The sequence below is a fragment of the Theobroma cacao genome, chromosome 10 (assembly GCF_000208745.1).
Source record: "Theobroma cacao cultivar B97-61/B2 chromosome 10, Criollo_cocoa_genome_V2, whole genome shotgun sequence".
NCBI lineage: Eukaryota > Viridiplantae > Streptophyta > Magnoliopsida > Malvales > Malvaceae > Theobroma > Theobroma cacao.
This window is the reverse complement of record NC_030859.1, coordinates 3,492,560-3,504,983: the sequence shown is the minus strand read 5'-3', so window position 1 is coordinate 3,504,983 and position 12,424 is coordinate 3,492,560. Positions and strand designations below refer to the sequence as shown.

Below are 12,424 nucleotides of genomic sequence, written 5' to 3'. Positions count from 1 at the left end.
TAACATCAAATTGTGCAAAAGTAACAAATCCCATACTTGCGAATACAAAGATACGTATTTGCAGGGAAAAAAGAATGTAAATTCCTATGATCTATTCAGTGGACACAACATTGCTTGTCTAGACTCTTAACAGATGGAATATATGAACAAAATAAAACCCAGTACTCGTGCCTATACTCGATCTTATAATATGAGGACATGGAAGAACATGGACAGCATTTATATTTCTAGACCTGGAAACTCGCAATATGCTAGAAGATATTTGAAAATGAGCCAATACCCAAGCTACTCGGCAGCAAAGAAGAATCTCAGGAGAACAATCTTATTTTAATTGTTTTTGGTTAGTATTATTTTTGCATGAGAAATTGAGTTTGGTAACATTTCATTCCAAATAATCTTGATAAATTTTGATTTTTCTTTTAAACCAAACGAAATTTATCTAAAATTCGATCGTTGCTTCGAAATTCACTCAAATTTATCATTTTTTATAAAATTCAAAATAATACATCTTCAAAAGTTTTTTATGAAAAGCAACACCTCTTCGAAAGTTTTTCATTTTTTGAAAAGCCACAACTCTTGAAAGTTACAGCTAATCATGATGAAACCTTCCTTCAATGGCACCCTTTTCTTTCTATAAAATCCTGAAAACCAACTTTTGATAACAATCCAAATTTTCCTATTTCCTCCCACACACAATGGTTGCTTCCTCTTCATCTGCTTCTTGGGAGACTCAAATGGTTTCCCAAGAACAAATCAATGCGTTTCATACCATTGATCGAAACATCTTTGCCAGGCTTGTTTTGAACCTCCGACGTGATCTAGGTGAGTCCATTCATGTGATGGCTTTCCTCCTTTGGGTGGAACATGTTGATAACCCTGCTCGAAACCTGGTTTTCAATATTCAACCCTGGTCTGATACTCTGATCAATGCATTGGCTAAGGAGGCTGTCCTCTGCTTGAATTGTATAAAGAGTGATGAGTTCCCTTACAATAATTTCAAAGACTCCAACTATCTCATTCCTTTGATTCAAGGATTGACAAAAAATTGGGCCTCTCTTCGTTTCTTTCATCATAATCGTCTCCGCATTATTCCTGGGATTATTCAAAATATTCAGGATGTTTGCTTTCGAGCCTTTAGAGATATATTTAAACTAGCATCGACTATTAATTCAATGGATGCCCAACGTAGATCTGAACAAAGTTTGGAGCTATCAAGGTTCTATGGTCCATTGACTAGGCCAACTTTGCCTGTATTCAACGACTATAATTCTGGGGTTGGAAACTTTAGTGATCAAAACATGGGAAATAAGCAAGTTTTCTGGCCAAATTGGAATTCCGAAAATTCGAGTTTTTCCCAACAAGTTTATCATCATAATATCAAGACTCAAATACAGTCTTTGGATGAGGAAATGGAGGAACTGTTGAATAATACACACTCCATTTGCACTAAGGGTTTGGAAGAGAATAATAATAATAATAATCAGGAAGTCCCAGCAGAGGATAGAACTATTTTCTTAACATTTTCTAAAGGGTATTCCCTTTCAGAGAAAGACGTAACAGACTTCTTTGCTAGGTATTTAACTTTTTCTTGCATTTTCAATCTTGATATTTGCAAATTGATCTGTACATAATCTTGACTAATGTTTTTCACTGTGAACTATATTATGTATTTTGTTTTGTTTTTGCTTGTGATCGCCCAAGTAGGAAATTTGGAGATGATTTCATTGAAAGAGTTGAGATGCAAGAAGTTTTAAGGGGAGAGCAGCCATTGTTTGCAAAGCTGGTTCTGCATTCCGCTTCTGGCCTTGCAACCATTCTGAATGGCGTGCGCAAAGCCAAGTACTCAATCAAGGGAAAGCACGTTTGGGCTCGAAAGTTCGAGCATAGATATCCTCAAGTCACCTCTCCAAGTCACCATTCCTAAGTGAAGTAGGGCGTACGAAGGAGTTGCTGGTTGTTTATAATAAATTGTGATTCTAGGATATGTTTTGTGGTTGTGTTATGCATGATTACGGCACATTCTTGTAGTGTGTGTCGTTTGCTATAGTTTGATATGTTGAAGGTCACATGGGGAATGTGTTGCTGTAGTATTAATATGTTGTATCCACAAGGCTTTGTATATTGGGTTGGTAATGTCGGTGGCATGAGTAGGATGAATTTTCATCCTTGGAGCTACACTATTGTGCTTACTCTTCTAAAAGTGTGGTGTTCACCCCATATGAAATGATATCTCATGTTTTTTTTTTTAAATTTCGCGCGCACGTGAAAATGTATATATATAAAATTTTAAATGATGAACATAAAATTTATTATAGTTGTAATTTATTTTTTTATTAAATGGTATGATTGTATTATATTTTTAGTTCATTGTTAGGATTAATAATCTCTTATTTTACTTTCTTATGAGTTAATTGGAAAGAATTAGGCAATAAAAGAATTAAAAGAAAAGTCAAGTTGACAATCTAAATTAATAACTTGCTATAAACACGAATGGAAAATTATAAAAGTAGTTATAAAAGATTGGAGTAAATTAATTTTATTCATATCCAATTCATAAAACTTGGAAATTATAGCCAAATTCACAACAAACATGGAAACTTATTATACAAATTCCAAACAAGCACAAATTATCCCAAAGTAGAAAAAATTGGAAAATACATCCAAATTGACAACAAACATGAAAATTTATTTTACAAAATCCAAACAAGCACAATTATCCCAAATAAGAGAAATTTCTCCTTCTAGTGAATATTAGTGATTAGATTTCTCTAGATTTTGGTACGTGAATAACTTAGCACAAACTAAATAACATCCGAAGCTCACCAATTCAATTACTGCCAACATCCAAAACACATTATCCAATCTTCTATAATTAATGTTATCTGACAACCACTGTTGTTTACGAACCAAATCTATGATGACAGTACTTAAATAAAATCCGATTGCACTTAGTAATGATATCATTGCCGTGGCACAACAAGCCATAGACCGGAAATGGGTACCACGTAGTCAGATTGATTTGGTGAGCTGTTGATGTATCTGAACCACATGGAGACGCCTTATTTCGACTAGGGCAGACCCCATCATGGCGAGGATATTGATGACGTGGCCAATCGAAGGGGTGTCAAAGGCCAAATAGGGACGAACTTTTGACATGCTGCATGGAGGAAGCGGTCAATGATGAAAATCAAGAGAGCTGTGGCTAGTAGATTAAACACTATGAAAGAACCTGCTAGAATTTTGAAGTGTGGTCCGAGGTGTCAATCCATGGTTAAAACTTGGACGATTGCCAGGCTGTTAAGCATACCTATGGTGGAACTTAAAAGAATGCTACTTGAGCATATTGGCATGATCTTGAGTAGGGTTTTGAGGTCTTCCACTTCTTCCACTGTGCATAGCTTCCATGATCCTGCATTGGAACGACTCGATTGACTATATTCATGAAAATTGTGCAAATGCATGGTCAAAGATCCTAGCAAGCGTATTTCAAGTTCTTCGATTTATATTTGAAATGGAAAGAGTAGTACCTAAAACTTTTGCTTGGACCATTTTTGAAGATATTTGTCGTCTCAACACTTCCATAATAATAATCTTGACTGCCAAAAGGGCCCGGTGCATTTCTCTTCTGAATCGCTGCAAATATTACACACAGAATGCTAAGGAATGGGCTTCCCTTAGGTTTGATGCATCGGTAAAATCGTTTTCCTGATAAAAAGAGTACCAAAGCAGTAGCATTCACGACAATGCAAATCCCTAATGCTAAACCCCAACTCACATTGTCTTGAATGTGGATGATAGCTGTTAAGCTAACACAATTGGCAACGTATAATGCCAAAAAATACCAATTGAAAAATATCCCTTGATCTTTGGCATTGTCAAATTGATCATCTCCCATGGTTGCAATTGTAAAACATGTGCCCCCGACGCCAAGTGAAGCGAGTGCTAAAGCTATGTAAAGGACTGCGAACTGAAGCTTTGATGGAGTAGGACATTTGAATGCACCCATTGCACATGGCAAAGGCTTCAAGGAATGGATTGTGGCTGTAAGGGTTAACAATATCATACCCTGATGCTTAAGTTTGAATAAATATAAAGCCAAAATATTATTAAAAAAATCCATTTATTGGTATAAGATATCACCTCTAACACATGCAAATCAAGGAAAATGGACATAGATTTCACAGGCAAAGGATTATGTCATAATCTATCTTTAATGCCTTTCAAAAAAATAATAATCTATCTTTAATACTATATGTCAAGTTATTTATTATAAAATATGTAATCCAAGATCATATATATGTAAAAGAAAAAAAAATAAGTAATAAAGGGACAAAAGAAAAGTTTATGTTCTGTTTTATTGTTTGTGTATAGAAATAAAACGTTTTCATTTCTTTATGAATTTTCGAGTCATCATAGCTAAGCTGAAGTACTGTTGACATATTCAAGTGTACATAGCCTCAGAATATTAGAAAAAGCATGATAAGATATGCAGATTAAAGTCAATCTATATGTTACAGCGATGGGACCTATGTAAATTTTTTCAATGAATTTTACACGTATAATGTAAAAGTAGTAATTATAATTATTAGTAAATTATATTACTTTTTATATGAAAAAATCAATAAATAAACCAATCAATTAACGAACATATAATTGAAAATTACATCAAACCCACAATTTATGAGGCTTGAATGAACGTTTTATTATATTCATTCTTTGCATCGAGTAGAATATTTTAATTTATTATTATATATTTTGAAGATAGTTAATTAATGTGTAATCAAACATTTATCATTATAAAATGAATTATCTTTTTTCAAAAACAAATTCCACCATTTACAAAAAAAAATCCCCACTATATGACAAATTATCCTACTGAACCGCACCAACTATCCCAAAACAACAAGAAAATCTCACCATTCACAAAAGGAAAAAAAATTAAAAAATCCCACCATCTAACAAGATTTCTTACCAACCCACACCAATCATGAAAAGCATTAGAAGAAGTTAAAACATGTTGATTAAGATTAATTTATTTCATAAATATTAATTAAATAGTTTTTTAATAAGTGAGATATTTAATAGTGCTATTACCAACAAGGAGACAAAGGCAAATGTGGTGATGACTGTGTAAGAGTCAAAGAAGGTGTCGGCAACTATGACTCCAGCAATGGGAAAGAGATAGTTGCAGCCAAGTATAACATTATTGATCCGAGTTGCAGTGATGCTCTCCACATGGAACTCATTTATCAGAAATACTATCAAATTTGCTCCCCATCCACCGGCTACCAGGGAAGCCCTGTCATACTTCCTGCATATGCTTAAAGCACTCGCATGGATTAAATTGATTCTATTTTTAAGCATGAAAGGGAGTTTTAAGATTCAAAATCCAAGTTATTAACACGAGAAATCGATCTATTTATTTATTAGTTAAATTAACTCGAAATGAGTTTTAAATAAAATTTACCTGTACAGATAAATTAAAAGAATATCGAATAACTCGAGACATTGAAAAGAAAAACTTGATTAACCAAAAGTGTTACCTATAATAAAGGGGAAAGTTGTCCGTCCTCCTCCCTTGTAATCCATAGTCGTTATTCCATCTTCATTAGGAGTGGAGAGTTTGCTTCCTTCAATTTGTTCTAACTGTGAGGGTACCATATATACTTCTCTCTTTGAGAAAACGAAGAAGTTATGGAATTTTGGCAGAGTATATATGCAAGTATATCTCTCAATGTCTCTAGTACTTCCACTAGCTAGCTCTATCAGGTATTTATGAATGAGATAATACATAGTGCTCTCTCATGACCAAGCCTATGATATTCCAAGGTCATGACACATACTATGTGCCAATTACCTTCAAAATGGGCTGTAAGAAGTTACCTGTCAAAATGTCCAAAGCTTAAGAATCACGTCAGCAAGATTAGTATTCGCCTTTCCCACTATCTGAAAAAGTTTTTTACTGTCCATAGTAAATGTTCCTGTCTTTTCCATCCCACGGTTAATGTCCGTAAAGTCATAACATATCAAATTTAATCCGCAACATAATGTTTTTTACTGCAACATAATGTAATCTAATCCGCCTTGCATCCATGTGTTTAAACTTGGCTTCTCTCTTACCTCATACTCTGCAAAATCATAACATATCAACTCAAATATAACAAAAACTCCTATGATGCAGTACCTTACGTGGTTCCCTTTTCCTTAGGAAAGCAACAGATCTAATCTTTAATAACAGGGCATAGTGTAGAAGAATGATCAAGCAGAATATGTTTTATAAAAAAGATCTAGTCAAAAATGAATGAAAACCAATACGTAGAAGAAACCCATTGAAATAAGAGGAAAATATCAAGTTGATACCCAAGCTATCTGAATCCCCTCACTTCCCACCAAACCCTATTTCACATGCCTGTATATATAGTGTGTGTCAATATACACAGGATATGAGAAACTATAATGTAAGTTAATGAGAGCAAGTGTGCACATGCATAAGAAGGAGAGAAAACAATTGGCAAGAGAGAGAGAGAGAAAAGACGATGACAAAAGATAATTAAGCCATGGTTTTCTATTGCTTTAAGGCAATTAATCCTTCATAGGAAGAACCTTCTTCCTTGTTCGCAACAACATAACAAGTTACGAAAAGGGCTTGCAAAAGAAAGAGGAAGAATAAGAAGCAAGAGGTAAACAGAACCTTTTTAAGAGACAGGAGAAAGAAAGGATAAAGATGGCATTTGGTCCATAAAGTCTATCTTCAAGATGTTAAATTTTTTTTGTTTTGAGCATTCTTAAATACTCTTCTCTTGACGAGATGGATGATGAAGGGAATTTGTTTGATTCTGCAAAACATAAGGATGCACTATTACAGAATTTAAGTGCATAAGCACATTATTTATTGTTGTATTAATAAAATCATGTTAGCTCCCAACTTTACAGTCTCAAAATGCTAGATCTCTACTCATGGAAAGTCTAGATAAGAAGCATAAAATAGTGATTTAAAAGATAAATTCAATGAGGACATAAGAACTCACCATCCTTTCTCATTTCTGGAAGCAATCCCGATGCATGCTTTTCAACAATTTTCAGATACGCATCCACTTCATGTTCACGAATATTAAATAACGCAATGGACCCATACTGGAACACGACCATGAAACAGCAGTCACTTCCACTTATGAAAGCACCAGGACCCTGAAGCAAGGAACGTATCCATCAACAATATATTTTACTTGATATTCATCTTTAGAGAATTCAAAAAAAATCTAAGAAAGGAGAAGAAGATGTGCATGGTTTGAGTAAAAAACTACTGGTTTGCTTCTTGAAAAACTTATCAAAGACAGAAAGTGTGGCAATGCTTCATGCCAATGATGGACGCATCTCACATCTGTACAGAAATTTTTCATCCCCAATTTAAATCTGTTCCGAATTAATCCAGAATCATCCTGACGGACAACTGTTTATAGGACGCAAACCATATATTCTTGTATTCGTTCCTCCAATTGACAATATTTATATCCATTGAACCTGATTCCAGAGAGAGGGAGAGAGCAGACCTGGTGGATACAGCTTAAAAATAAATCTGGATTCTGGCAAGCACACCCCCTCCTTTTTTACTTAAATTAATTCATGCATTAATACGTTTTGCACACTGGGAGAGACATGGAAGTTTATTTTTTGCAATATTTAATAGTTAACAGAAATGACGTTAACAAACTTTTGGTTTAGACCACCAAGAACTGAAAACTTTTCAGTTTTCACACACTGAAACACCAAATATGTCAGCCCTACAAGAAAGAACATCATATTGTGCGAAAGTAACAAATCCCATACTTGCGAATACAAAAATATGTATTTGCTGGGAAAAAAGAATGTGCATTTCTGTGATCAATTCAGTAGACAGGACGTTGCTTGTCTAGACTCTTAATAGATGGAATACATGAACAAAATAAAACCCAGTACTCGTGCCTCGATCTACTTGATCTTATAAAGTGAGGACATGGAGAAACAAGGACAGCGTCTATAATTCTAGACCTGGAAACTTGCAATATATGTTAGAAGATATTTGAAAATGAGCCAATAACCAATTTACTCGGCAGCAAAGAAGAATCTCAGGAGAACAATTTTATTTTATTTGTTTTTGGTTAGTATTTTTTTTGCAGGAGAAATTGAGTTTGGTAACATTTCATTCCGAATAATCTTCATGAATTTTTATTTTTCTTTTAAATCAAACGAAATTTACCTAAAATTCGACCGTTGCTTTGAAATTCTCAATAAAGAAATTCACTCAAATTTGTCATTTTTTGTAAAATTCAAAATAATACCTCTTCAAAAGTTTTGTATGAAAAGCAACACCTCTTCGAAAGTTTTATATTTTTTTAAAAGCCACAACTCTTGAAAAGTTACAGCTAATCATGATGAAACCTTCCTTCAGTGGCACCCTTTCCTTTATATAAAATCTTGAAAACTAACATTTGATAACAATACAAATTTTCCGATTTCCTCCCACACACAATGGTTGCTTCCTCTTCATCTACTTCTTGGGAGACTCAAATGGTTTTATTAATCAATGTGTTTCATACCATTGATCGACACATCTTTGCCAGGCTTGTTCTGAACCTCCGACGTGATTTAGGCGAGTCCATTCACGTGATGGCTTTCCTCCTTTGGGTTGGAGATGGCGATAACCCTGCTTGAAACTTGGTTTTCAATATTCAACCCTGGTCTAATAATCTGATCAATGCATTGGCTAGGGAGGCTGCCCTCTGCTTGAATTGTATAAAGAGTGATGCATTCCCGTACAATAATTTCAAAGACTCCAACTATCTCATTCCTTTGATTCAAGGATTGACAGAAAAATTGGGCCTCTCTTCGTTTCTTTCATCATAATCGTCTTCGTATTATTCTTGGGATTATTCAAAATATTCAGGATGTTTGTTTTCGAGCCTCTAGAGATATATTGCAACAAGCATTGACTATTAATTCAATGGATGCCCACCACAGAGTTGAACAAAGTTTGGAGCCATCAAGGTTTTATGGTCCATTGACTAGGCCAACTTTGCCTGTATTCAACAACTATAATTCTGAGGTTGGAATCTTTGGTGATCAAAACATGGGAAATAAGCGAGTTTTCTGGCCCAATAGGAATTCCAGCAATTTGTGTCTTTTCCAAGAAGTTGGTCCTTATAATATCAAGACTCAAAGACAGTCTTTGGATGAGGAAATGGAGGAACTACTGAATATGTAATACACACTCCATTTGCATTAAGGGTTTGGAAGAAATAATAATAATAATAATAATAATCAAGAAGTCCCAACAGAGAATAGAACTATTTTCTTAACATTTTTCAAAGGGTACCCCATATCAGAGAAAGACATAACAGACTTCTTCGTTAACTACTTAATTTTTCTCTTAATTTTCAATCTTGATATTTGCAAATTGATCTATACATAATCTTGACTAATGTTTTTCAATATGAACTATATTATGTTTTTATTTTTTTTGTTTTTGCTTGTGATCGCGTAAGTAGTAAATTGGGGGATAGTTTCGTTGAAGGAGTTGATATGCAGGAAGTCCTAAATGGAGAGCAGCCATTGTTTACAAAGTTGGTTTTGCATTCTGCTTCTAGCCTTGAAACCATTTTGAATGGCGTGCCCAAAGCCAAGTACTCAATCAAGGGAAGCACGTTTGGCTCGAAAGTTCCACCATAGATATCCTTAAGTCACCTCTCCCAGTCACCATTCCTAGATGGAGTAGGGTGTACTAAGGAGTTGCTGGTTGTTTATAATAAATCCTGATTCTAGTACATGTTTTGTGTTGTGTAATGCATGATTATGGCACATTCTTGTTCTAGTGTGTGTGGTTTGCTATAGTTTGACGTGTTGAAGGTCACATGGGAAATATGTTGCTGTAGTATTAATATGTTGTGTCCACAAGGCTTTGTATATTGCGTTTGTAATGTTGGTGGCATGAGTAGGATGAATTTTCATCCTTGGGGGCTACAGTATTGTAATTACACTTCTAAAGTTTGTTAACCATATGAAATAATATCTCATGTTTTTTTAAAATAAATTTCGCGCACGCGAATACATATATATATAACTTTAAATAATGATCATAAATTTATTGTTGTTGCAATTTATTTTTATATTAAATGGTACGATTGTATTATATTCTTAGTTCATTGTTAGGATTAATAATCTCTTATTTTACCTTCTTATGAGTTAATTAGAAAGGATGCAATGAAGGAATCAAGAGAAAAGTCAAGTTATCCATCTAAATTAATGACTTGCCATAAACACAAATGAAAGATTTTAAAAGTGGTTATGAAAGATTGGAATAAATTTATTTTATTTATATCCAATTCATATAGTAAACTTGGAAATTACAGCCAAATTCGCAACAAACATGAAAATTTATTATACAAATTTCAAACAAGCACAATTATTTCAAAGTAAAAAAACTTAGAAATTACATCCAAATTGGCAACAAACGTGAAAATAAAATCCAAACAAACACAATTATCTCAAAGAAGAGAAATTTTCCTTCTAGTGAACATGACTACCAGAGTCATTAGATTTCTCTAGATTTTGATACTTGAACAACTTTGCACAAACTAAATAATATCCCAAGTTCACTACTCCAATTACTGCCAACATCCAAAACACATTATCCAATCTTCCATGGTTAATGTTATCCGGCAACCATCCTATTATTTTACGAACTAAATTCATGATGACGGTACTTAGATAAAGCCCGATTGCAATTAGTAACGATATCATTGCCGTGGAAGTACCTTTCAATGACTTCGGAAATTCTTGGTAGTACAATGCAATTTGTCCAGGGAAGTGAAATGCCTCACCAATACCTAAAATTGTTAGTGGCACAACAAGCCATAGACCGGAAATGGGTACCACATAGTCAGACTGATTAGTGACCCGCTGATGTGTTCGGACCACATGGAGACGCCTCATTTCGATTAGGGCAGATCCCATCATGGCAAGGATATTGATGATGTGGCCAATCCCGATTCGTCGAAGGGGTGTCAGAGGCCAAATAGGGATGAACTTTTGCCATGCTGGGTGGAGGAAACGGTCAATGATAAAGATTGAGAGAGCTGTGGCTAGTAGGTTAAACATTATGAAAGAACCTGCTGGGATTTTGAAGTGTGGTCCGAGATGTCGATCCATGGTTAGAACTTGGACGATTGCCAGGCTGTTAAGCACACCTATGGTGGTACTTAAGAGAATGCTACTTGACCATAATGGCATGATCTTGAGTAGGGTTTTGAGGTCTTCCACTTCTTCCACTGTGCAGAGCTTCCATGATCCTGCATTGGAACGACTCGATTGACTATCTTCACTCTCAATTTTTAGGGCTGCGCAATTCAAGAATCTGCATGAAAATTGTGCAAATGCATGATCAAAGATCCTAGCAAGCGCTTTTCAAGTTCTTCGATTTATATTTGAAATGGAAAGTGTAGTACCTTAAACTTTTACTTGGACCATTATTAAAGATATTTGTCATCTCAACACTTCCATAATAATAATCTTGACTGCCAAAAGTGCCTGGGACATTTCTCTTCCGAATCGCTGCAAATATTACACACATAATGCTAAGGAATGGGCTTCTCTTAGGCTTGATGCGTCGGTAATATCGTTTTCCCGATAAAAAAAGTACCAAAGCAATAGCATTCAGGACGGTGCAAATCCCAAATGCTAAACCCCAACTCACATTGTCTTGAATGTAGATGAGAGCTGTTAAGCTAACACAATTGGCAATGTATAATGCCAAAAAGTACCAATTGAAAAATATCCCTTGATCTTTGGCATCGTCAAATTGATCAGCTCCCATGGTTGCAATTGTAAAACGTGTGCCCCCGACACCAAGTGAAGCTAGCGCTAAAGCCATGTAAAGGACTGCGAACTGAAGCTTTGATGGAGTAGGACATTTGGATGCACCCATTGCACATGGCGAAGGCTTCAAGGAATGGATTGTGGTTGTTAGGGTTAACAATATCATACCCTGAAAATTAAGTTTAAAAAACAAATGTAAAGTCAAAATATTATTAGTAAAATCCATTTATTGATATAAGATATCATCTCTAACACATGCGAATCAAGAAAAATGAAGTTAGTACATACACAGACTTCAGAGGCAAAGGATTATGATGTCATAATCTATCTTTAAATAATATATATCAAGTTAATTAAGTAATAAAGAGACAAAAGGAAAGTTTATGTTTTCTTTTATCATTTATGTATTTGAATAAAAAGTTTATTTATGTATAGAAATAAAAAGTTTTTATTTCTTTATGAATTTTCAAGTCATCATAGCTAAGCTGAAGTACTGCTGACATATTCAAGTGTACATAGCCTCAGAATATTAGAAAAAGCATGATAAGATATACAGATTAAAGTCAATCTATAT

At 34.5% G+C, this 12,424-nt stretch overlaps 3 protein-coding genes across 3 annotated transcripts in view; 1 reads left to right on the top strand and 2 right to left on the bottom strand.

Annotated features, from left to right (window-relative positions):
• Positions 677-2,209, top strand: LOC18586329. The gene is made up of 2 exons (XM_007009645.2): positions 677-1,573; positions 1,705-2,209. Exons 1-2 carry the CDS (start codon positions 696-698, stop codon positions 1,922-1,924), a joined length of 1,098 nt encoding a protein of 365 aa, XP_007009707.2. The 5' UTR covers positions 677-695; the 3' UTR covers positions 1,925-2,209.
• On the bottom strand, positions 10,397-12,003 carry LOC108663705 (protein NRT1/ PTR FAMILY 2.7-like). The gene is made up of 2 exons (XM_018129015.1): positions 11,481-12,003; positions 10,397-11,389 (listed from the first exon to the last, which is right to left on the bottom strand). The coding sequence occupies exons 1-2, from the start codon at positions 11,957-11,959 to the stop codon at positions 10,543-10,545; spliced, it is 1,326 nt and encodes a 441-aa protein (XP_017984504.1). The 5' UTR covers positions 11,960-12,003; the 3' UTR covers positions 10,397-10,542.
• Positions 12,093-12,424, bottom strand: part of LOC18586324 (putative protein NRT1/ PTR FAMILY 2.2) — a 4,721-nt gene continuing 4,389 nt past the window's right edge. The window contains exon 4 of the mRNA XM_018128789.1: positions 12,093-12,098. Coding sequence (XP_017984278.1) covers positions 12,093-12,098 — 6 coding nt within the window. The remainder of the gene's footprint in view (positions 12,099-12,424) is intronic.